The sequence below is a fragment of the Podarcis muralis genome, chromosome 1 (genome assembly GCF_964188315.1).
Source record: "Podarcis muralis chromosome 1, rPodMur119.hap1.1, whole genome shotgun sequence".
NCBI classification, from domain to species: Eukaryota; Metazoa; Chordata; class Lepidosauria; order Squamata; family Lacertidae; genus Podarcis; species Podarcis muralis.
This window is the reverse complement of record NC_135655.1, coordinates 95,949,027-95,974,377: the sequence shown is the minus strand read 5'-3', so window position 1 is coordinate 95,974,377 and position 25,351 is coordinate 95,949,027. Positions and strand designations below refer to the sequence as shown.

The window sequence follows — 25,351 nt, the reverse complement described above, 5'->3', positions numbered from 1 at the left end:
CTTTTTTAATTTCAAGGATCAGCTCACACACCAAGTGAATTATCTGAGATTTAGTTCTTTTTCAGTGTTCAAAGGGCAGGAGGAAGGGATGGTGGGAACAGAAGAAACGTTTTAAGGAAAGGTTGCTTAGAAACAGAATGGACTTGTTAAATCTTTTGACACAGATTAGGATAGGCAGGGCTAGTACTTGTTTGCAACTGGAATAGAGAGACAAGATACATAAAATGGGTCAAACTAAGGCCACATATTTATTAACTTAACTTCTGCGCTGCAAATGAAACAGTGCAATCAGCTAATTTCCATTGACGGCCTCGGTCCTGTATACCTGAAGAAGCGTCTCCACCCCCATCGTTCAGCCCGGACACTGAGATCCAGCGCCGCGGGCCTTCTGGCAGTTCCCTCACTGCGAGGTTACAGGGAACCAGGCAGAGGGCCTTCTCGGTAGTGCCGCCTGCCCTGTGGAACACCCTCCCATCAGATGTCAAGGAAATAAGCAACTATCCTACTTTTAAAAGACACCTGAAGGCAGATCTGTTTAGGGAAGTATTTAATGCTGTATTGTGTTTTTAATATTTGATTGGGAGCCACCCAGAGTGGCTGGGGAAACCCAGCCAGAAGGGTGGGGTATAAATAATAAATTATTATTGTTATGACTGCCTTGGATGCACCAAGTCCTGTCCTCAGCAAGGGTAACGACCAGGCATAGCTCCATTGCCTAGGCATTAGCTTCCAGTGAACAGGGATGCCTTCCTGACCCTGTCTCATGCCAGGGCCTTACAACTCAAGGCACATGAGGTATCCAGGCTAAGGGCCCCACAACTCAGAACATCGGGCCTCCAAAATGCCCAATGAGGCCAAAGGGGGCATGGCACAAACCCCACAGCCAGGCCCCCGATAGAGATGTTTAAAGGTAAAGGTAAAGGTACCCCTGCCCGTACGGGCCAGTCTTGACAGACTCTAGGGTTGTGCGCCCATCTCACTCTAGAGGCCGGGGGCCAGCGCTGTCCGGAGACACTTCCGGGTCACGTGGCCAGCATGACAAAGCTGCATCTGGCGAGCCAGCGCAGCACACGGAAACGCCGTTTACCTTCCCGCTAGTAAGCGATCCCTATTTATCTACTTGCACCCGGGAGTGCTTTCGAACTGCTAGGTTGGCAGGCGCTGGGACCGAACAACGGGAGCGCACCCCGCCACGGGGATTCGAACCGCCGACCTTTCGATCGGCAAGCCCTAGGCGCTGAGGCTTTTACCCACAGCGCCACCCGCGTCCCGATAGAGATGTTTATGTGTGTGCAAACCTCTACATCTATGTCCATGCATCTTATATCTTCCTGGCCAGGTGCAAATGACACTCCAGGGGTGCAGTGCTGCACAGCCAGAGGGAGCTTCATTTGCCAAGGCTTTTTAGAGAAAAGCTAGGCTCCCAACACTAAACTCTACCACAGAGCCGCAAAAGAGTGGTTCTTATTCCTCGGGCAGAACCAGCAGCTGCTTTCTTCTTGACAGCTACGATAAACTTGCCATTTACAGAAGGCACTTCTGTTGATCATCGAATACACAACTGTTATTACTTTATGCCAATTATTTTCCACCTACAACCCTCCTCCGTATGCAAGACCTTTCACATCAGAGAATGGGATGACAAAGCCTGATGAGTTTGTCCCTTTTAAAGCAACATTAAACTGGAAAATATAATGTGTGTGGAGGGGCGTACAATTTTCAATGGGAAAGGGGCAAATTTCCACAAGCTTTCTTTACGGTAATCAGCTGCAGAAACATAGGAAGGAAAGAAAGAATACACGTGTTCTGTTTTAAATGGAGATAGTAAGGAGGAGAAGGTAAAGCTGCCTGAGCCATCAACTTGGCAACCTACAATTAGCAAAAATGTGCATTATTTGAAAATTATGCAGGTCACCTCCACAGAATAGTAATCTTGTTAATCAATGATCTGCTAAAAGCCACAGGAACAAAGTGCAATCCAGCTATACTCTGTGCGTGGGGGGAGCCCAAGCATTACCTCACTGCTTGATTGTCACCACACCAGGCAGTCTTGTTCTATAGCGCTATGCTCTGACTTCTCATAGAATTCAATGGAAAACGAGAACAGGGGTAGCCAACATGGCGCTCTCCAGATGTTGTTGGACTACAACTCCCAGAATTCCTGACCACTGCTCATGCTGGCTGGGGCTGATGTCCACAACATCTGGAGAACATCATGCTGGCGACACCTGTACTGGAAGCATTTTTTAAAAAATAACTATTGCTACACAGCTGGATACATGGTTGGAGACCACAACACATGCTTTTTAAAATATAAGTTCAAGATTTCTAAAAGATAGATACATGCACACATTTATATAAGGTCTGTTTTCCAGTGAGTTGATAAATCTCACGATTTAATGGAATTTTTCTCCATACAAAAAACAAAACAAAACCCTCCATGTAGAAAGCTAGACATAAAGGAGCTAGTCTAGCTTTCTCCTGCACAGCTTCTGATGTATTATGATGCCTTCTAGTGGAGCAGCATTCAATCATGTCAGTTTCACTTGCAGGATTAAACACTACAACCCAGACACAGCAACCCAACATTTTATTAGCAATCTGCTTTAGGTGGAATTGACCAGTAATTCTAGCCTAGGGATACCTATCATAGTGCCCTGCAGATGTTGATAGACTAAAACTCCCACCATCCTTGGCTGGGGCTGATAGGAACAGGTGTCCAACTCGGTTGGGATAGCATCATGTTGGCTACCCCTCCTCTAGTCTTTAGTTCTGTATTCCATAACGGCCCTGCAGATGTGACTACAGATAGAAAAATCAAAAGTCTTGCTATTGTTACAAGATTAAATGAGACAAACTTCAGGAAAGATTTGAAGCAGCTGAACATGATTGGGGACAACTTTGTTATTTTTAAAATGTCACATTTAATGCAGCAAGATGTGTGGAACTAGAAATTAATTGTAACTCTCAATAGCAGATACTTTTTCAAAATCTCACGAGGGAATATGGTAGAATCTTAAATCTATCTATGTTTTCTCTTTTCAATCCTGCTTAATGCCGAAGCATACAAAAAGAGCTTCTGAGTGCCAGTTATATAAATTCAATTTGGCAGAAGGATCTGTTATTCCTTCTTGGATTTCATTCTCAATAATACAGCTTCTGTAAAACAAATTACATTCCCAGAAACACATGTGTAAACTGCTATTTCCTCAAACAGGTGCCAACTGAGTGGAATCTTGTGAAATATTTTGTCTCTACTGCACAAGGAAAAGTCTTTCCATCCATATCCCTATTCTACCCCATCTAACTAAATAGATTCCATCTATTAGGAAGACTGCATGCAGATCTTATGCATTTGCTACACAATCCTTACAATCCTAATATATTTTGTTCTGAAACACCCGTGTCATCTAGCCATGGCTTTGGAACAACCCTAGGATTATCCCACAATTAGGGTGAGTGGCTTTTCTGTGCATGGCATCACAGCTAAATTTCATGAACAATCAAGGACAAACTAGAGGTGATGATTGTGCTGCAATTTTAATTATCCCCAAATTCTTAGTCATTAAAAAATAATAATAATCAAATATAGATATAGCTTTTGAACATAGCATTCTTAGTTCTGGTGCTCAAGCACTTTATCACTGTTTATCATAAGGTATATAAAGACATGAACCTGGTGTAGCAAAGATAATTAAGGAATGAATATAGCACAATGTAGTAAGCATCAAGAGAACCACTGTAGAAAGACAGCATGACAAATACTCGGCCTTATTTTATAGATAAAAATGTGACTATACAAATGCAGTCATTACTCTGAAATCTGGGCTGGCACAGATGTAAATCTGGGTTTATCTTAATTACAGTTGAAAATTCTTCCAATGAACTATTTAATCATTATTTGCAGATTTGCAGATTTAAGAGATTGACTCTTTATTTGCAAACATATGTTAAGCAAGGAACAAGCACTGTGTACAGCAGGACAAACTTTGGAGAGTATGATTCAAATTCAATAGGTTGAAAAGATCATCTTTATTCCCTGCATCTCTAATTTATCTGCCTATGCTAGGACTACTCCATGGCACATAGTACCAGCACCTCCACCCCACCCCACCTCAGTTAAAAGTGCAGCACTTACTATGATAACTTCATGGTGAGTACCAACACCCTTTTCCCCTATATATAAAAAGCAGTGACTATTTGGTATAAATCAGCAGCTCCGTTCCCCCAAATTTGGAGAGGTAGGATGCCTGATGAGCTTGTGTGTGTGTATCATTAGTAAACTGGAGAAGATGAGTGTATGGGAGCCTGCAATCCAAAATGTTTGAGGAAGAAGCTCTATTCTACTGAATACAAACAAATACCATTTCTTCTCTACTGTCCACCAATGCCACACACTGTTCACATTCTGCAGCAAGTTCTATCCACCTATTATCCATTTTGCCTGCATGTTACAACTGTTCATTTAACAGCTGGGAACCTGGAGAGGTGTAATGATCAGGAGGTTGCTGTCACTGCCCTTACCCTTACAAGCATGCATCCTCCAGATGGTCTTTAATTAGGCTAGGAAGATGGGTAACACAGAACAAGCGGCACTAGAATATTTTCATCCCCCAGGAAAAGCAAAGATCTAAGGATTGAAGAAGGATTCCGTATTCATTTCAGATCTGTCTATAGCGGGTAGACCAGGGAAGTGAGAGGGCAAACACTATACTGGTTAAGATAATATATTATCTTTTCCATAGTGAATGTTAATATGCAAGGAGACATTAACTGACATTTCTCGAAATAGCTATTTTCAGATGGGGCATTTAACAACGGATACGAATATGCTGGATATGGCAGGCAAATTGACAGGGAGGAAAGGAAGGAACCAAGGAAGAAAGGGAGGGAGCTGGGGGAAAATAAACTAAAAGAAAAATCTGAAAATAAATCTGATACGTCTTTTTGAGTACAAGACCCAAGTCTATCTGACAGGCTGTTCTTCTGATGTACTACTAATCACATTGGGAAATACACTGATTAATTATACTCATTTTTTTATTGAGGCTTTTAAAAGTCTCCTAGTACTGATAATAGAACAGAATGCATAATCACAAAAGCTGAAAATGAATTAACAGTTTCCAATGCTGCTAAAATGTGTACTCTAGCACAAGGAGCACACTCTAAAAACCTTGAGTGTTCGTAAATGAGGATGAAAAAGTTAATGATTTTTCTTCAAAGTCACAATGAAAGCAGCACAACTACCACTTAAATAATAAGAAAATAATTTTTCTGCTCAAGAACCATGGGCAAATATAGGACAATCAAAACCTCAAGATGCTGCTAAACAAATGAAATGAACAGACAGCTGCCACACAGAGAAAAAGTCTTGATAGGCCTTCAGGCTTTGTAACGGGCAGGCAAAATAGGCTGGCAAAGGGGCCACTAGGCATTCATTCATTCTCTCTGTGTCTCTTTTCTTCTGCCATGGCGCCTTCTTGAAGTGGACTTAACCTAGCAGATTTATCCCTATGGGAGGTATAATGAGAAATGCTTTCACTGAGGAAGTTTGTACACTGTGGCTTTAAATCACTGGGAAATCCCGGGAAATTACTACAGTATGGATGAAGAAACTACATGTCCAAGGTCTGTACTATGAATTATGAAGAGCTCTCACGGTTTTCTGCTGCTAGCCAGAACTAAGATGCCCCACAAAACTCAAAATATTTGTGAAACCCTTGAAAATTGAAATGACACCTGTACTCCTAAATTTGTACTCTTAAATCCTCAGTCTGGCATGTTTTTGTAAAGAACTGAGCAACAGCTTAAGATAATCGCGTACACTAGTTTTTCCTTAAGGAACAATATTTTAATTGCACAAAGAAATTATTAGAGCTGCTTTAGCACTAGATAATGTACATGTGCACATACACACCATGTACGACATCATGTTAAAAGCTTCTATTTGCATCTGTACACCACTGCATACATGCATGTATGACAGCTTGAATTGGCTGTGGCTTCCTAAATATTCTAAATGCAACACTGTAAAACAGCCTTCCCCCAACAACTTCTAGCATCACCGATGGGAGTTATAGTTCAAGACGGCACCCTGCGAGAGGGCACCAGGTTCAGGGAAACTGGTATACACCATATATCCACCCATTTATTTTTGAGATTTATTCAACAATTTCCCAGGATGCCTAGGCATTCTAATCTAAGAAGCAGCTTTTAGTCGTAGGTTAATGGCATAAAAGGGAGATGTACCTGATTGACTGAGTGTCCTCTAATAGTTTAAAACCGGGTAGCATCCACTCTATGACATCTGTGGCTGCGTGTGCATGATAAAATCCTGATCAAATAAGCCAGCATATATACAGTTGATATGCATCTCCTTTGCCTCTCCCTTCACTTGAACGGTGAAACAAACCAGATAATTTCTCCTTTGGTCTGAATAAGGGAGTATGGCTAATGGCTTCCAAACAAGCCAGACTCAGAAGCTAGTATTAAAGTACCTTCTCTGTGATTTACAGACACTGCTTGGTATAGATGATAGCTCTTTTGGAAGGTAAGAGAACAGAGATGGCTTCTTGCATAAACAACTCTTTTTACTTTTGTGTGCGCACAAAATTGAACTTTTAAACAACGCAAATCCAGTTAATTCTTTTCCTCAACCCAAACTCTTGACGTTGTGACTAGCTGAGATCCCGCTTTCAGTAACTAAAGTACATATCTGGGTTGCAAGCTATTGATTCTTTATTCTAGAATGCTAGGTGTAAAACCTGGTATTTGTAGCACCAAGGAGAGATTTACCCAGCCTGCAAGATCCATCTGCAAACATGCTACAATATCTAGCCTAACCTTTCTGTACTAAAAACAAACAAAGAAAAACCCTTACCTCCTGCTTTATGTAACATCTTGTCTGGACAACTCAAAAGCTTGCAACAAATTTGCAATGTTTTGATAGGTCCAATAAAGTTGTTGGCCAACCGGATTTTGAAACTTCTTGCTTACATGCTAACACAGCTGCCTTTGGCTGTTAACATGCCATTATAATTCAGTTTGTTACAACTGCATTTCAACTAGCCATTTACCCAATAAAATGACAACATATAAGCACAAAAGGTTAAGATTACCTCATCTGGCTCTCAGCAGCTACCTCTTATGAAGAGCTAGAAATTACAGCACTTTAATTGCACAGAGTAGGACTTGCTGCATTTGCTTCACTGAATACTTGTGTTGTATTATGGAGGATGGCCGTGCCCTCTGGGCAATAATGGGACAACACGAAGCCTTTCTACTGAGAATGGAGGGCAATTTGGAGAACTCCCCAAGGCAGCCTTCCCCAACCTAGTACCCTGCAGATGTTTTGGACTAAAACTCCCATAATCACTGACCAGTGGTCATGCTAGCTGGGGCTGATAGGAGCTAGAGGAGGAGGAGGAGGAGGAGGAGGAGGAGGAGGAGGAGAAGAAGAAGAAGAAGAAGAAGAAGAAGAAGAAGAAGAAGAAGAGGAAGAAGAAGAGGAGGAGGAGTTTGGATTTGATATCCTACTTTATCACTACCCGAAGGAGTCTCAAAACGGCTAACATTCTCCTTTCCCTTCCTCCCCCACAACAAACACTCTGTGAGGTGAGTGGGGCTGACAGACTTCAGAGAAGTGTGACTAGCCCAAGGTCACCCAGCAGCTGCATGTGGAGGAGCGGAGATGCAAACCCGGTTCCCCAGATTACGAGACTACCGCTCTTAACCACTACACCACACTGGCTCTAGAGTCCTAAACATCTAGAGGGCAATAGGCTGGGGAAGGATACTCCAAGGTGTTTGTTCTTCTAGCAGACCAGAGGTGACCAAGGATTGTTTTTTTGCCCTTGTTCTCTGGAGCTGTATGCTTAATTCTCAAGGGAAATGAACAAAAGAAAATCTCTTTTGTAAGCACACAGCTCTCTCTCTCTCTGCAGTTCTATCTGGATGAGGAGAATGCCTTGAAGTCAGTGCTAAGAAATTTGACTCAGTCAAGACCTTGCCGTGCATGTGAAAATAAGAGAATTATTTAATATTATGATTACAGGGAAACAGCAAGTCAGCAAGTAAAAAAAAAAAATCTTTAGGCAAAAGATAACTCATAGGTTATCATTTCTGGAAGTGCCAATGGCCTAGTCTACCATTGACACTTTATCATAAACAATACTTTTAAATAATACCTAATTCAATGGATCTTTAAACATGTAAAAGCAATTCCTTTGAGCATTTTGGAAAGACAAATAATAACTGAAACTAAAGAAATCAACTCTTCTGTTTTTCTTTCAGTACCTACAAGTTCAACAACACATGAATCCACAAGCAAGTTTGGCCAGAGGCTGCTACCCAGAGACCAATTACTTATAACAAATGAGAGAGTTGGCGTAAGTCTCCATTGGCTGTTGTGTGGCTTCACAATGTGTAGCTGCACAAATCAGGACCTCTATCTTCCAGTATTGTCAGGATTGTGAATACTTTGATTACAAAGAAACTTGAGAGTGTTGCAAACAGGGATTTTTGTTGGAGGCATTTGTAAGCTGACAATTAGCTGGAGATCCTTTGGTAAAAAGAATGTGACACACACACTAGAAATCTCACAAATGGGAACACAGAAGCAGTGCATGTAATAGTGTGTTAAAGATAGTGGGCAGGATTCACCTAACCAGCCTCATCAACAGAAGCTCTGTTCAAGGACTTCCACATGTACAATTTGGCTCCCGCACTCCCAGAATTTTGTATATATATATATTTTTTGGGGGGGGGGTGGCAGTAAAACCACCTGAACAACATGAGGAGGTAGGAGAGAGAGGAATCATTCCACCTGACAAGTTGTAATGCTTGCACAGATAGAATGATTGGAAGAGCATGATGTTGAATTCCACCCAGTAAGTACAGCTAGGAGAGTTTTTGTTTCCAATATTCAGATATAATATGGAAAGTAGTTTGACTGAGAAGCCAACCAGGAGCTCTAAGTTTCTTTTCAATGCATGAGAATTGAGGAGAGGGGAGAAGACAAGAGTCAAATGTTTGTACTTGCTCATACACATTATGATAAACCAGTTAATGGCTTGGTACAGATTAATGGCATGTCCCTTTCGCCTTCCAAATCTTTTAGTTATAAACATGGTGCAATAAACCTGGCTGAACATATAATGACGTAAAATTGTGCACTAAAGAGCTACATCTTTTGTTAAAAACCTCTTTGAACAGATAATATCTGCCGGCATTGTTTTCTAAAAAGTACCTGTCAAACACTAATTAAAATATAGCTCAGTTTAAGCTTGCAACTTTGTGTTCTGCTCCGTCATTGAAAATGAGCTTCCAAGAAAGGATTTGTTCAGCATAGCAACTCACCTTCCAGAAGTTATCAACTTTGCCATAGACAAGCGACTGGTCCTGCCTTTTAATTACGTTGAAGTGCTTGATGTCACTGGAATTCAGATATTGTTCCACAACAAAACCAAGGAAACTATTGTCTGGAGTGTGAGCTGTAAACCAATCGACCAAACAAACAAAAAGTCAGCACTGCATCATTATGCATCACTGCAACACTGTCATAAGTCTTATCTTCTATTATGCATTTTCCTAAGGATATTGTCATGCTGCAATTCACATGGCTGTTGACAGGTAGCACTGTGAGGTAAAGTAAAGGTAAAGGGACCCCTGACCATTAGGTCCAGTCATGGCCGACTCTGGGGTTGCGGTGCTCATCTCGCTTTATTGGCTGAGGGAGCTGGCCTACAGCTTCCGGGTCACGTGGCCAGCATGACTAAGCTGCTTCTGGCGAACCAGAGCAGCACTACTTGCACTTTGATGTGCTTTTGAACTGCTAGGTGGGCAGGAGCTTTGACCGGGCGGGGATTCGAACCGCCGACCTTCTGATCAGCAAGTCCTAGGCTCTGTGGTTTAACCCACAGCGCCACTGTGAGGTACAGCATGGTAAAAAAAAAAACTGGGCTCAGAACTCCTGAGCCAAGGCAGAAGCATAAGGGGCTGAGGAGGAGGGAGATAGAATGGCAGGAGGTGGCACAGGCCAGAGGATGGGTGGCCCAGGTAAGTGAGCAAGATGTTTGGCAAGGTGTAAGGAGAAAAGGGAAGAGGAGGAAGGGGAGAGAGTGTCCTTGATGATGCGTAAGGGGAGGGGGTGGCTTTGGTGAGGGGGTTGATAAGGGTAGGTGGGATGGTCCAGCAAAGAGAGCAGGGATGCAGCCCCTAGCATTTAATAAGTGCTTAGAATATATGTTTACCCTTTCATTATATTCAAAGACTTGTAATATTAACAGTGAAGGATACCAAAATAACTACAGACCTATAAAAACAGTTTAATATGTGGACATATCTTCTTTTTTATGTAATATCTCGACTTGGAGGACTCCGAGGGCTAACTCCTATTCCGAAAAGCAAAAATTGCTTTTGTAAACAACTTGAACTTACGAAACATTGTGTAGAATTGTTGTGGGTTAAGGTTCCATTTTCCCCATGGAGTTTTGTGGCCTTTAGATTGGGCATAATGAGCATGGTTAAACTCTGGTTCAGTCCCAAATGAATCTAGCACTCGTAACATGCACCTGTGCAAAGATAAAGGAAGGCAACAACAGTGTTAGTAATTGGTGACCATGCCTTCTAAAGCTGATACAGAAATTTCTGGCATAACCGAGAATAAAAGCAATACCATGATATGCATCAACAAATCAGCATGGTTACTATTCATATTTATTCATGCCAAAGAAAATATGGTAAACATCTGCCTCTGATAGCAACACCACGGGCCAATTTACACCATAAACCTAGCAATCTTGGGACTTAGAAAGGGCCCATTCTCCCTAAATACCAAGTATTATTATTCTTATTTGCACGTGTCCACTGAAAAATGGCCTAGAAGTACTTCTCAACAATGGCCTAGGAGTACTTTGTTGAGAAGTTTCGATAGAAAAAGTATTTGAAAGGCAGTTTCAGAGTTGGAATGGGATCAAGAGGTGGGGTGGGGGGAAGAGAAGAGTTGCAATAAATTAAACACAAAGAAGAATTTTCTAACAATAAGAGCTGTTGGAGAGTGGATCAGACTCCCTTGGGAAGTGGACTGTCCTTCCTTGGAGGTTTTTAAGCAGAGGTTGAATGGCAATCTGTCATGGATGCTTTAGCTGAGTTTCCTGTATTACAGAGGGTTGGACTAGATGACCCTCGGTGTCCCTTCCAATGCTACAATTCTGTGATTCTATTTTATGCTTCCATGATACTTCCACATTCTAAGTCCCCTAAGTCTGCACTGGGTAGCTGAAATTCAAAGCTTTATGTCAACCGCTTTCAGTGAAAACATTTTACAGCAGCAGAATTATTTTTTGATTACATCAAGTGCTTGTCGGGAACCAAACGTATTATTTAGTAGAATAAATCATACAGCAGAAGGAAGCTGTTGGGTTATACTGTGGAAAGGAGAGTGGGATTTGAATAAAAGCATTTGGTTTTAAGCCAAATGCAGGACGTGGGATGATTCTTGGAAGATAAGGATTAGCAAAATGAGTAGGCTGAATTAACTATCTGAAATACAGTGACAGGTTACATAATATTTATTATTCTCCCCGTTGCATTAAAACTGATAACAAAGAAATGAATCACCAAGTCAAGTTTTAATGCACTGTTATGCATATGGTGCACTCTTAAAAATAATGTCTTGTTCTACTTACCCTGATTGATAAATACCTAAACAGGTTCAACTGCAAACTACACGCGGCTTTTGTGGACCTGACCTCCGCCTTTGACTCCATTCCCAGAGATAGGCTATGGCAGAAGCTTAGTTACACCAGCATAGATAAGAGACTCCTCCTCCTTCTTATGGAAATTCATAATGACATATCGGCCAGAGTAAAATTCGGCCCTCTGGGAGCTCTTTCTGATTCTTTCCCTCTGAATAAAGGGGTCAAACAGGGTTGCCTCTTGGCCCCTTTTCTATTCAATTTCTATATCAATGACATCGTCACAACTATGAAGGCCCTAAATCAATCTGCCCCCTCCTTACAACAGCTCAAGATCCCCATATTACTCTATGCGGACGACATGGTGATACTGTCATTAACCAAGCTGGGCTTAAACAACACGCTCAGAGGGCTCATGACATATTGTGATACCAACTCCCTTAAAATTAATTTCGCCAAAACCAAAATTCTTACTTTTGGCACGAAAACTCGGAAGTCACTCTGAAATTTTGAGGGCCATTCTATTGAATATTGTTCAGCATTCAAGTATTTGGGTATCATTTTTCAGCATGGGCTTAGCTGGTCAGCTCACCTAAATACAACCATCCTGGCTGCCCGCAGAACCATCAAAGCCTTGGAGAAATTCTACTATGCAAAAGGCGGCCAGCTGGTTCCACCAATCGGAAAAGCATTTATCAGCAAAGTCCTCCCGATGTTACTGTATGGGGTTGAAATCTGGGGGTGGAATTTAAAAACACTACAACGGCTGGAGATTCTACAAAACTCTTTTGCACGGAAGATACTGGATCTCCCCAAGGGCTCGGTTGCAGCACAGTTAAGAACAGAACTGGGCCTCCCCTCCCAGTGGCGTAGCGTGGGTTGTCAGCACCCGGGGCAAGGCAAGTAATTTGCGCCCCCTAACCCGTGGATTTGCGCCCCCTAACCCATGGATTTGCCCTAACCCCAGATGTTGCGCCCGGTGCGGCTGGCCCCCCCTGCACCCCCCACGCTACGCCACTGTCCCCTCCATTGTTGCGAGAGCCCACATTAGAATTATTAGCTTTTATTGTAAATTAATCAATGCCCCAGGTTCCCTACTAGCCAGGCAAGCCTTTTTAACGTGTTCTCAAAGCAATAAATGGTCCAAGGCCATGGTTACTATTACTGCACGCTACTCTCTCCCAGATCTTGACTCGCTGTCCTCTTGGGACAAACATAAAATCCGGGCCTGGATTCTTACAAGAGACGAGGCCATGGACCGGGCACAGTCCACCTCAGCTCGCCTTTCCATGTGGCTCCCTAAAGTGAAAGTGGTAAGATCACTTGCCAACTACTTGATAGACCTGACGGAGCCCAATTTGAGAAGAGCGTTTACTATGGCCCGCTTCCATTCTATACCCACGGCCTTCCTGCAGGGGATTTACTCTAAGACCCCTATTACCCAGCGTCTATGTCCATGCACAATGAATGAAGTAGAGGACTTCATACATTTCTTTTTCTACTGCCCTATTTATGAGCCAATAAGATCTAAGCTCCTCCTTTTGATCCCGTCCACCATTACATCTAAGGAAGACTGTTTGAAATCGCTTCTTGTGGACGCAAATCCCCAAATCTCACGTGGGGTGGCAATCTTCATAGTGCAGGCTCTGAAACTCAGGGCTACTCTGACAGGGTAGCGTGCCCTAGACCTGGACCTGTTTTAATTCTTTTATTACTTTTAACTCAATATGCTGAGTCTGTTCTGGGGCCATTTTGTGCTTTATATATACCCGCATATTAGTTTTTGGGCGCTGGCTACTATATCTTTGCATTATTGTCTTCGGGTAACTTAAATGTCACCACGCCAGCCAAAACACCTGAATTTTGCTTGGTTGCTTGTCTCTAGTTTGTCTTTTTTCTTTTTTGTATTGTCTTATTTTGCTATGGCAGTTTGCTAATGCAATAAAGGTTTGAGTACTGCTGCTATCAAAAATAATGTTTGAAGGAAAATAAACCAAAGTTAAGAAAAGGTATATAATGTGATTCCTAAAGTAGTTTTACTGTTAAGTTTTCTTCTTCTCTACTTTTCATAGAATTATAGGACTGAAAGGGATGCCAGGGGCCATCTAGTCCAACCCTTGCAATGCAGGAATCTCAACACCTGGTCTCCCATCCAATTTGAAACCATACCAGACTCTACTTAGCTTTGCAAATATGCTAGCAGTTTTACTGCTATACCACTTGGAGGTGTTTTGCTGACTTCCACTTTATAGAGTACCAAAGAATAACTGGAAAACAGAAAGCTTAAAGAAAGCCAAAGGATAACTAATTCAACTTCCTGAACTGAAAAGGCAAGATATTGTTGGAACCCATCGTCAACAAATGCCTCCAGAGCCCATAGCTTTCCAAAGCACTTTATTCCATTACTCAGTTCATGCTGCAAAATAAATAGTTAACCAAGTTACGGTACCTCAAATGCTAAAAACAGCTTTTTTCAATTTGAACCATTTGGTAAAGAAAAGCAGCAAAGAAAAGTTGAAACATCCATGTTATTTCATATATTTAATGAACTAGGAAGAAGGAAAACAATGAGGTTTTAGTTTGTCAGGCACATTTTTTCCTCCCATCTTCTTCCTAACAGAATCTGCTCAGTTTCATGTAAACCTAAATGAATGAAAAATGAGTGAATATATGTTGGCCATTCATATTTTCAATTATGTTTTTCAGGCTCTGTTCTGCCACAACTGCAAACCGTGGCTTGGTGTTACGTGATAAAGCTTGCACACACATGCACACTCTCCTTGCTCATCTGAAAAAAATATTTACTTCCATTTTCCTGCAAGCCTATTACATTTGAGTCATCCAAATATGGATTATGCTTTCACTCCAAACTAGAATGGCAAACCACAGCTTGAAGCTGATTTGAAAACATGATTTGGAGAGCAAGTATAAACTGTAGTTCAGTTCACCACTCTGGATAGAAAAACAAGCCCTGGATTGTTTGTAAGAGGAAGTAATTGGGTGTCAGTGGGGAGAAGGGCGGGTATGAATACAAGGTTTGTTCACAGTGCACCAAAATAAAGTCTGGAGATACACCTGAGTGACCCTGACCACAAAAAAACTAAAGCAACTAAAAAGCAAGAAGAATGCAAAATAATACAATTTATTTTGGTTAAGTATACTTTCAGATACGCATAATCAAATACTGAAAAACAAAACAGATAACAAAACAGAGATTAATAAATCTAATCAGCAAAAAGTAGTGACTCCAATTGCCAGATGCATTTCAAACTTCTTCTTCAGTGGCATATAAATGACAATTAGTGGTTTAGCTACTCCATAGTAGAATCAGATTCAGGCTTGCATAAGTCAGGAATCTTAGTCTTAAGAAAAAAATATTACATTTCTGCTCTGTGCAAGATTTATCCTCCTGATATCCAGGAATCTTCCAGTTCCACTTCACTGAAGGAGGGGGGGGGGAGACTCCCAACGCTCTGGCCTTGAGGGACATAAGGGGGTACTGTCATACAATTTCTTACAGGTTGGGCACTTGTGTTTTAAAGCAGGAGCAAGGCTGCTTGTTGAGCACAGACCTGCAAATGAACAGAGCTCCTGTGAAAAAGAAGCTACTCATACACAGGAGTTTTTTCTCGACATCCACACAAGATGTGAGGACAGCCTGGGTATGTGACATTGGCGTCATGGCCTTATGTGAATGCTCTATAGGAGAGTAGCACATAAATAGGGCTAGTTTAAAAATTCAGATTCAACATCAGGAACGACGAGGAGAAAGTTGTAAAAATGCACTAGATATATGGAACCACAATTCCTTCTGATAAACTGCTTTAGAAAGGAATACTTACTGATAGTGAACCCAGGATGGTCCAAGGGTTTTCTTGAACTGAGTCAGTCCAACAATGTCAATGTAAATTAGTTCCACCACTTTATCCCCTTGAGTTGGGCAGCCAGATCTATTACCAACAACCTTCTTCATAATCCTAATAGTAAGAAAAAAGAAAAACTTTATTTCCACCGAATTCCTGCATTCACACATAAGAATGAAATAAATTTAGTCTTAACAGTGAGGCTTTTATTTTTCCATTCCCAGAGTCAGAATGACTAACAAACCGGTGTGTGTGTGTGTGTGTGTGTGTGTGTGTGTGTGTGCATGTATTGCCTCAATAGGATTTTTGAAGAACAGTAACAATAATAATAATAATAATAATAATAATAATAATAATAATAATTTATTATTTGTATCCCGCCCATCTGGCTGGGTTTCCCCAGCCACTCTGGGCGGCTTCCAACAAAGATGAAAAATAAACTAAAATGTCACATATTAAAAACTTCCCTGAACAGGGCTGCCTTCAGATGTCTTCTGAATGTCAGGTAGTTGTTTATCGCTTTGACATCTGATGGGAGGGCGTTCCACAGGGCGGGCGCCACTACCGAGAAGGCCCTCTGCCTGGTTCCCTGTAACTTGGTCTCTCGCAGTGAGGGAACCGCCAGAAGGCCCTCGGAACTGGACCTCAGAGTCCGGGCAGAACGATGGGGGAGGAGACGCTCCTTCAGATATACTGGACCGAGGCCGTTTAGGGCTTTAAAGGTCAGCACCAACACTTTGAATTGTGCTCGGAAATGTACTGGGAGCCAATGTAGGTCTTTTAAGACCGGTGTTATATGGTCTCGGCGGCCGCTCCCAGTGTCTGAGCATGAGTCACTGCAACTCCAAAAGCCTGCCCAAGGCAGTATTCTAACCCTCAAATTATCAGCGCTGATCTAACATCTTGCTGGCCTGGTTCACAGAACACCATATGTCAAACTATGGTTTTACCAGGACTGTGAGAACATGTGGATTCCTGGAGAGAAGTTCACAGTCACTTTACCCATCCCGTCTTAAGCCATGGTTTGATTTAGTGCGTCATCAAAACCTGGCCTTGTGGTTAGGCTCTTTCTAACTGTGAGCTACGGCCAAGGCTTGTTCTCAGCACTTGGGTTTGGAAAACAAGCTATCGTTGGTTAGCTCAGCAGAGGAGTTAAAAAAAGACCAGGAAGAAAGCATAATGGTTGCAACCAACTCTCCTTGTACCTGCACATCCACACAGTAACAGAAAATTGTAGTATGGCTTACTGTATTGTGCAGGCAAAGACTAATGTGAAAAATATGGTTTGTGCAACATGGCTTTCCTGTCCTCTACTCTTCACTGCCGCCTTCTCCAGGAGCCCCACTAGAATGAAGTGGAATATTGTGTCAGGGATTGGAAGCAGGATATCGAATAGGTTGGAGCTGGAGGGCATCTTCCCTATAAGGAATTCCCCACCCTTCATTGAGTGTCCCCTCCCCATTTCCTGCCTAGCAATCCAATACTGATAGGTAACCTTCACAAATGACCTTGGGTTCTGTTTTCTCTCTATGGGCTATATGTCTCAGAGAATCCAATTCTCTGTGTACTGTATACTTGTGAAACACTGCAAGAGGAATAAATCCCTGAGCTTACCATGGTATGGGTGTGCACATGGGTGTGCACATGTGCAATAGCTCTTCTTTCCCATTTGGTAGTAGGTGAGCTACAATGTGCTTCCACTTTCTTACTGGGGTTTTATATATCGGGAAAGTGAGGTGCCTGGTGGGCTCTCTACCAAGACCAAAGCTTGCCTCAAAAAATTTGGTCTTTCCAGATGCAACTAACTTGCCAGATCCTCAATCTCCAGAGAAATTATGCCAGTCTCATTTTGAAATCACATTAGTCTCACATTTCAGCAAACAGCACTACTGACAGAGGTATTAATGCATGGAAATGTCCACAACAGGGTTAACACTTGATAACTTCCTTAGCATAAACATGCGCTCACTGCAGAAATACAGTGAAACCAGACCAGATTAAAACAGATAGGGATACCCTATTACGTTAAACTCACATAATTCTTTCCACAAATGGGCCTATTCATGTACCAAAGGAGTGTCACCAAACAGTATGACTAATCCTTTAAGCCCATATTGTAAACATTTTAATTCATGGCTGCTTATGTATATTATACAAATACAAGCGCACACACTTCCGGGACTAGCTGCCATACATTAACTCTCTGGCTTAATTTACAAGGAAACATAATAGAGAAGTCTTTCAGGCTTATTGAGTTGAGATATGGTACAGCAGAACAGTTCTTTGGGGCCCTGAAATCAAAGCTCATCGGTTTCTGACATACAAATACAGTCAGCCCACAACTATGCGGGGGTTACGTTCCTAGGATCATGCCTAAAACCACGTATAGTCAAAACACGTTAGATGTCATGGTGGGTGGGGTTTGCCTTTGTTCCCAGAAGCCTGCCCCCTTTCTGCCTGCTTTTATCTTTAATTATTTGTTTGCATTTTTTGCCAAGAGCGTAAGGCTGAATGCAAACAAATTAAGTGAGCATACGTTGTGGGCTTACTGTACCACCACCTGTGCAATTAAACATCACCCCCAGCACAGTACAGTGTAACCACGGGCTTAATTCTCAATGTGTTTCCAATGAAATAATTTGGAAATTATGGGTCACGTGCTGAAGAACAGGATCTTCAGAAAATAGCTCAAAATCCAAAACCTGTCTGGGAAAAAACGATAGCTTTCACACAAATTAACCACAACCAATCTAATTTGCTGATAAACAGTTTCATGTTGGAAATAAAGGTTATTTAAGAAAAAGAGGAAACAAATTAGAAGACATTTCTCTTGCTGCAGATGTCTAGCACACCTGTAATGGCAGAGAATAGAACTGCTTAGTTCTGAATTTTCCAGCATTCATTTATGAAGCCTAAGGAGGAAGCAGTGACAATGAAAACATATTATGCTTTTCATGGTGCACATATTTAGCTTATGAAAATAATCTACTTATCATCTGTTTAGTGAATTATCACTTTCATTTTCCTCTTCACAAAATTATAGGCTGTAGAATAAAGACTTCAAGAGAGTTTGCAGTTAAAGGAAGGGGTTTTTTTGGTACTCAAGTTTCAAAGTGGAAAATAATCTCCTTACTCCTTGAGCTCTGCCAATGAAGCTGAAATCCTAATGTCATGGCCCAGTAAATAGAGAGATGTAATTAAATCACTCCACTGGACTAATTCACCAAGTGGGCCACCACTAAAGGCATTTTCTGCAATCTTGAATCCAGATTCTTTTGTGAGGAGTCCCAGATGAACGAGGACCTGAAAAAAAAAAAAAAGCTGAAATGTAAGTATTCAGTACTGGATATATATTGAACAGAGGGTTTAACTATAACATCATTTTACATCAACAGCCCCAATTGCTACAACATAGAATATTAAATAGTTGTACTTAATTATTTCAATCACTTATAAAACACCTAGTATTTTCTAAGCATGTGGAGCTGTTCATTTACAGCATCTACAAAATGTTAAAAACACACACAAGATACTCCTCAGCCACAGACTCACAGGCTAACAGCACAATGCAAAAGGAAAAGAAACTAAGAGAATAAGTCATGCATTCAAAGGCATCAATTATTGAAATTACTTCAGACCTACTCATGTGGTCAGAAGTGTGCAGAGAGAGAAGCAAGGCCTCACTTTTGTGTGAGAAGCATGTGCAAGCTTCCTGTTTGTGAGCTGGGGATCTGCACAGCTGGGACCTGTGGCGTAGCATGGGCGGGGCAATGGGGGAAGTTGCCCTGGGCGCAAAATTGTTAGGGGTGCAAAATTTCATAAGATAAAAAGAAAATAAAATAATAATAATAATAATAATAATAATAATAATAATAATAATAATAGCACGCCCTCCGCCTCACACAGAACTGGCGATGGCCAGTTGCTCAGGTTCCCTTTGCACAGGCTTTTGAAAGATACCCGCTCCTGACCAAAACCCCATCCTGCTTGATGCTCACAGGCATCACAGCTGCAAGGATACTTGCCTTGCCCCAGGCAACCCATGCTACGCCACTGGTTGGCACACACACACACACACACACACACACACACACCACAATTAGGTTCTCAGACTACGTGGAGCTCCTGCAAATGTGCTCATACAGTGGTATTTTCCCCTTACAGAACAAGTAAGATGGTGGGACTAAAAGTGAGCCACTCCCTAAACATTTATGCCCTGCGCAAGAGTGAAACATGAACAGGGCTACTGTCTCAGCAGTATCATTTATTTAGCCAGCAAAATTCAAATACCACTAAATCGCAGTCTCTTAAGAGATTCACATAAAACATACAAAATACCAATTCAATATAGCAATAAAATAAACTTTGAAAACAGTAAACACAATACAATTATCAAAATATAGATAAAAGCAACAGTTCTGAGAACAAATGCATATGATCAAATTACATTTCTAGGGATGCCTGTTGGTGGAAAAAAATGTTTTTAGAAGGCACCAAAAAAACCCAGTACAATGAAGGTGCCTGCCTAATATTAATAGGAAGTTAATTCTCTAATCTAACGATGATTAGAGAATCATCTAATGTGGACTGTGGTGGGCTTCCCTGCCTGTAAGTACGTATACACATACAACCCAAAGCCCTTAGTCCCTTAGCTGTTTGCAGAACCCAGTATGCAGTCAATAACAAAAAGCAATACACTATATTTAAGGCTTTTTATTGGTCATTCATTTGATGTTACATCTTAAATGTGATTCCGCTGAGTCTGGCAGGTTGTTGCAGGTTTCAGTTTCTCTTCAAATTCTGTATTCATGGTTAGGATATATCATTTAGTTTCCAATTATATAATCCCTGAAGGTTAGTCCATGTTCTGCACAATCTAATGTTTTGTTTTTTAAAAATGTGTATCCAGAATAAATACTCTCTGGTTTAACTGCTGGTACAGGACCCCTTCTGATCTGATGGTGCCAATTATATTAGTACCAGTTACTTCTAATGTGATTTAACCCCAATTATTCTCATTACAATAACAAGAGGTTATCTGTGAGTACCCTGTGAGAAAATTAAATCATTTCCTTATGGCCAAAAGGAGACTGCCAAAAATGCTTTCACATTATCACTGACTCAGACCATGGAAAGGCATAACACAAATAGTTTTGGGGGACATTTTTATATCCCAAACAAAACTGGAGTGAAACTTGGGGTTGTAAGATGTCCCCAAAAAGAGCCATGTGGGCTGGTGCCAGAAGAATGAATGAATGCTTTTCCTGGATCAGTTTTTGTTTGAAAAAACCATGGGACTTTTTTAAAATGCCAGGATATTAACAGTGGCTGGAGCAATAAAGTACACCAATGGCAACTATCACCATCTCACCATAAACCTGTACCAACCTGGTTGGATCACAGGGATGTGGGTCTGAGCCCCACATAGGGCAAAATATTTCTGCATTGCAGGGAGCTGGATACCTCATGGTCTCATCCAACTCTATGATTCTGTGATGACTAGGAAAATCATACCCCAAATTATTGTATTTGCAAGGCCAAAAAAGCACCCCACATATAAAATACAATTAGTTTTCTTAGGATATTTTGTGTCCCAGGTGCTTTTTGTGCTCCTTTTTAGTCCTAGAAGGACTACATTGCAGATAAATTCTGCAATGAAAAAGTGCACCCGGGGTATAATTCTAACTCTAGACATCTGGATTAAAATAAAGGTATTCCATACACAATGCTAATATTTCATAGTCTCCAACTATTTTCTCTGTGATGAAAATAGGGATGTCCTATTTAATCATCATCATCATCATGCTCCACCCATCTGACTGGGTTGCCGCATCCACTCTGGCAGCTTACAACATATATAAAAATATAACAAAACAAACATTTAAAAAATTCCCTATACGGGGATGCCTTCAGATGTCTTCTAAAGGTTGCATAGTTACTTATCTCCTTGGCTCAGGGGTCTCATAACTCCATACCCTCCAACATTTATCCAATGAAAATAGGGACATCCTAAGGAAAAGCGGGACATTTCAGGATCAAATCAGAAACCAGGACGGCTTCTGTAAATCCTGGACTGTCCCTGGAAAATAGGGATACTTGGAGGGTCTGACATTTGAAATCAGCTTATATTGGGCCCTTAACACCATGGAGAGATTGCAAGTCAATACCTGTCCATCCAGAATCAAGGTTATTCAGATACTACCTTTATCCTCAAAATGCTCCTTTCCTTGGATTCATGTTTTTAATTGGATTAAAATCCCACTGGCAGAGAATTGTAACTGGTTTTTAGTTAGCCTACACTACCTAGTTAAGTGTCACCATTTGGAAGCATTTTGAATTGCTAACTTAGTTACCTCTCTCTTTTTCTCTGACATACAAAGAGGTATACTGACATAAGGCAAGTATATTGAACCAGCTCCTACTCGACACTTAAAGCTAATGGGGCAGTTTTCTAGATGAAATGGTATTTCTGCCTTGGAGCAGAACTCACTTTTTTTCGTTTTCTCCTCTCCAGGTTTTGTTTTTCAGCAAGTGATTTAATTGCTTCTATCCAAGTGTCTGCCATCCTTCTTATTCGTAGCATCATCCACCGGAACTCTTCATGCCTGGACATCATTTTGTATAGCAATTCAAAATTCGTTCTGATTTCAGCCTTCAATTAAAAAGAAAAGTTTTAAAAGTAATATTGCAAAAATGATTATTTTTTTCCTAATAGGAAATCTCTCCAAAGTGTGTGGGTGTGTGAGGCACAGTGTCATTCCACTTCATTTATTTAAAAAATGCATACAGATATTCCAAAATTCAAACTCACAAAGTCAGAAAATGGAAAGTAAGCTCTCAGATATTATCTGTGTGATAACTGAGCTCATCATGTGTGTTCTCCCCTCCCCCCATATTACTTTGGTCATTTCATATATAAGACAAATACATTTCCCCAGCAACCATACCTATATGAAATATAGGTTAGCCATTATGTGATTGTTTTTCATATTCACATTTTTAAACATATACCTGAAATAGCAAATATATGGAGTGGCTCTTAATTGTTAAGTTAATAGTATAACATTTGCTTTATTCAGTACTGCAACTCTTTCATTAGAAAGAGGGGTTCTTAACTTGTGACATAATACTACTTTATTATTATATAATAAATATATTAGAAGAAGAAGAAGAAGAGTTTGGATTTGATATCCCGCCTTTCACTCCCCTTCAGGAGCCTCAAAGCGGCTAACATTCTCCTTTCCCTTCCTCCCCCACAACAAACACTCTGTGAGGTGAGTGGGGCTGAGAGACTTCAGAGAAGTGTGACTAGCCCAAGGTCACCCAGCAGCTGCATGTGGAGGAGCGGAGACGCAAACCCAGTTCCCCAGATTATGAGACTACCGCTCTTAACCACTACACCACACTGGCTCTCAATGTTTCTTCTTCCCCCCAGACTCCCAATTTTAATGAAGTTGACTTTATGTACACCAAATATGTCTGCTGACTGAATAGACCTACCTGCAATATAAAAAGTATGCTTCCAAATATTTGCTGTAGTATCTAAAAATTGTGTATTAACTTCTAAGTATGTCCAACAAATGCATGTTTCCAAAAGAATGGGAAGAAAAGGCAAGTGTGTGAGATTAGGACCAGAATTACTAGGCATTCAGACGGTTTAGGGTTTACTTTATGACCCAAGATTTGTTTTTGGTTTTTTCTCCCTACATAGAAAGCTGAACTTAAGGTAACTCCAAGGCCCACTTTGTTAACCATTTTGAAAGCTTTGAGACATACTCCTTACCATCGTCTTTTGATCAGTTTCTTCATTAGGATTTTTTGCTCTCCAGGGTAAACGGGGACACCAGTTTTCAACCTGCAGATATAGGGATCTTTTGTTAGGCACAGCTTCAGATGCATCAAGCAAGATGTTCATTCAACTATTTCCTTGATGCGATCCCATTCTCATTTGCTGGCAGCCATAACAAAACAGCACAAGGTCAGCAGGCGACAAACCAAAAGAGAGGCACTTCTTTGAAGATATCGTAGCAACAGCAATAGCATTTTCAAAAGACGACGAAAACAGATTGGCTATTAAAGTCCTATCTTTGGCCTCTTCAATAAATTGGGTCCCTTTCATTAGCTGATCAAATCTTCAACGCATCATATATGTATTGTATGAAACAACCCTGAAGAAGTTGCTATGAGAAAATTGGAGTGCTCAGCACAACAGGACAGCTGGCACATGGAGAAAAATGTGTTTAAATCATTATGCAAGAATAAAGCACAACACGAGTCAATAATAAATAAAAAACTGTGACATTAAGACTTTATTTACTTAGTAGAAGGAACACCGATATCCACAGAAGGCAACACTTCCCTTACATTGTCCCTTGAGACGGACGGATGCCAACAACAATGAATATATGAGAACACAGGATGCCATGAATCCATTCTCCTATCGTAATGGATTTCCTGGTGGTACTAATCCCAATGCACACTGGCATCCAAAAACACGTGGGATGCATAACAGCAAATATTTTTCTACAGTCCAAAAATGAGTGTTCCAGTGATAAGGAACCTATAACACTTTAAAATGATTCACTACAAAAAGGCCAAAACCTTTGCTACTCACCAAAATCTTCAGTGCTAGCAGAGGAGTTAATAACTTACCAGTCAAAAGAGTTTGAGTCCATCTGCCAAATTGCCCCTAACTCTACCATGGTTTGTTCATTACTTTCATCAATGTTTTGTTATTGTTGTTAAAATAGAAATGGAAAGTGCAAGGAGGTCTGATTAGGATTCCACCGTGTCCATGGTCAACCCTTTCCTCCTGCACCATTGTGCTGAAAAAAACGCACCCCTCCCCCCCTCCTGCTGTTAGTCCTAGGACAGGACTAACACTGTGATTTAAAGTAGGCTATAGTTCAGAATTTAATCCATAAAAAGACAGCCTTATACAATCTGCTTTTTGTTAGTACTATTCTATACGGGTGTGTGTGTGTGGAATAAATAGATGAATAAAGAAATGTTTCTGACCATGTCAGAATCTCTATTGCCTAATTCTGATAGAAAGACCAGCCAGAGGGATGGTAGGATTTAACTGTCATCAGCAATCAGAATTTTAACCAATGGCACACTATTACCAAGCAAGCTTCTTCACAGGCAACTTTATAATTTTGTCTTGCAGCAGAGGTACTTCACTGTTTCTGTGAAGCAGCACCATGCTACATACTGAGGAATAACTGCACATTTTAAGCAGAATCTCCTCGTCAGAAGTCATTGGAGAAAAATAGCTCCCACCTATGGTGAATTACGAAGCTAAAGTGCATAAATTCTTCTATCCACCCCCCAAAAACCCAATTCTCTTTTTTAGTACTGTTCTCATTCCTTACTGAAACTACTGCATTCCTTATTGCAGAATATGCATGTCTAGAACTCTAGTTGAAAATTATGATGATTGATTTAAAGATCAAATTGTGTTGAGAAAGACTCTTCCATCAATCTCTGAGAGGATGCCTGAAGAAATAATGCTCCATGATTTTGGAGCATCAGATAGAAAGGTAGACCAGGGAAGAGTGCTGCAAAAAGAAGACTGCCTATTGACAAATTACTTTATGAGACACCAGTTCCAGGTTATCTTTAGCAAGCAACACAATTCATATATCCACATCATTGTAGTGGTTATTAGAATTTTATTTCATGCTTGAATTCACAAATATTTAAGCTTTCAGAATTTGCTGTTTAGCTTAATCATAACATTAATCACAGGATTAAGTATGCTGAATTTAAGCTCAAGGTTAATACCATGAC

The 25,351-nt window shown here is 40.9% G+C and overlaps 1 protein-coding gene across 3 annotated transcripts in view; it reads right to left on the bottom strand.

Annotated features, from left to right (window-relative positions):
* The window catches only part of MGAT5 (alpha-1,6-mannosylglycoprotein 6-beta-N-acetylglucosaminyltransferase), a 124,950-nt gene that overhangs the window by 22,482 nt on the left and 77,117 nt on the right, over positions 1 to 25,351 (bottom strand). For all 3 annotated transcript variants that reach the window (XR_013394518.1, XM_028744719.2, XM_077935637.1), the window contains exons 6-11: positions 23,343 to 23,414; positions 22,050 to 22,211; positions 18,693 to 18,862; positions 15,539 to 15,673; positions 10,438 to 10,571; positions 9,358 to 9,491 (exon numbers count right to left, since the gene is read on the bottom strand). Coding sequence is in view for 2 of the 3 variants with exons in the window: in XM_028744719.2 (XP_028600552.2) it covers positions 9,358 to 9,491; positions 10,438 to 10,571; positions 15,539 to 15,673; positions 18,693 to 18,862; positions 22,050 to 22,211; positions 23,343 to 23,414 (807 nt within the window). In the remaining variant the exon portion in view is untranslated. The remainder of the gene's footprint in view (positions 1 to 9,357; positions 9,492 to 10,437; positions 10,572 to 15,538; positions 15,674 to 18,692; positions 18,863 to 22,049; positions 22,212 to 23,342; positions 23,415 to 25,351) is intronic.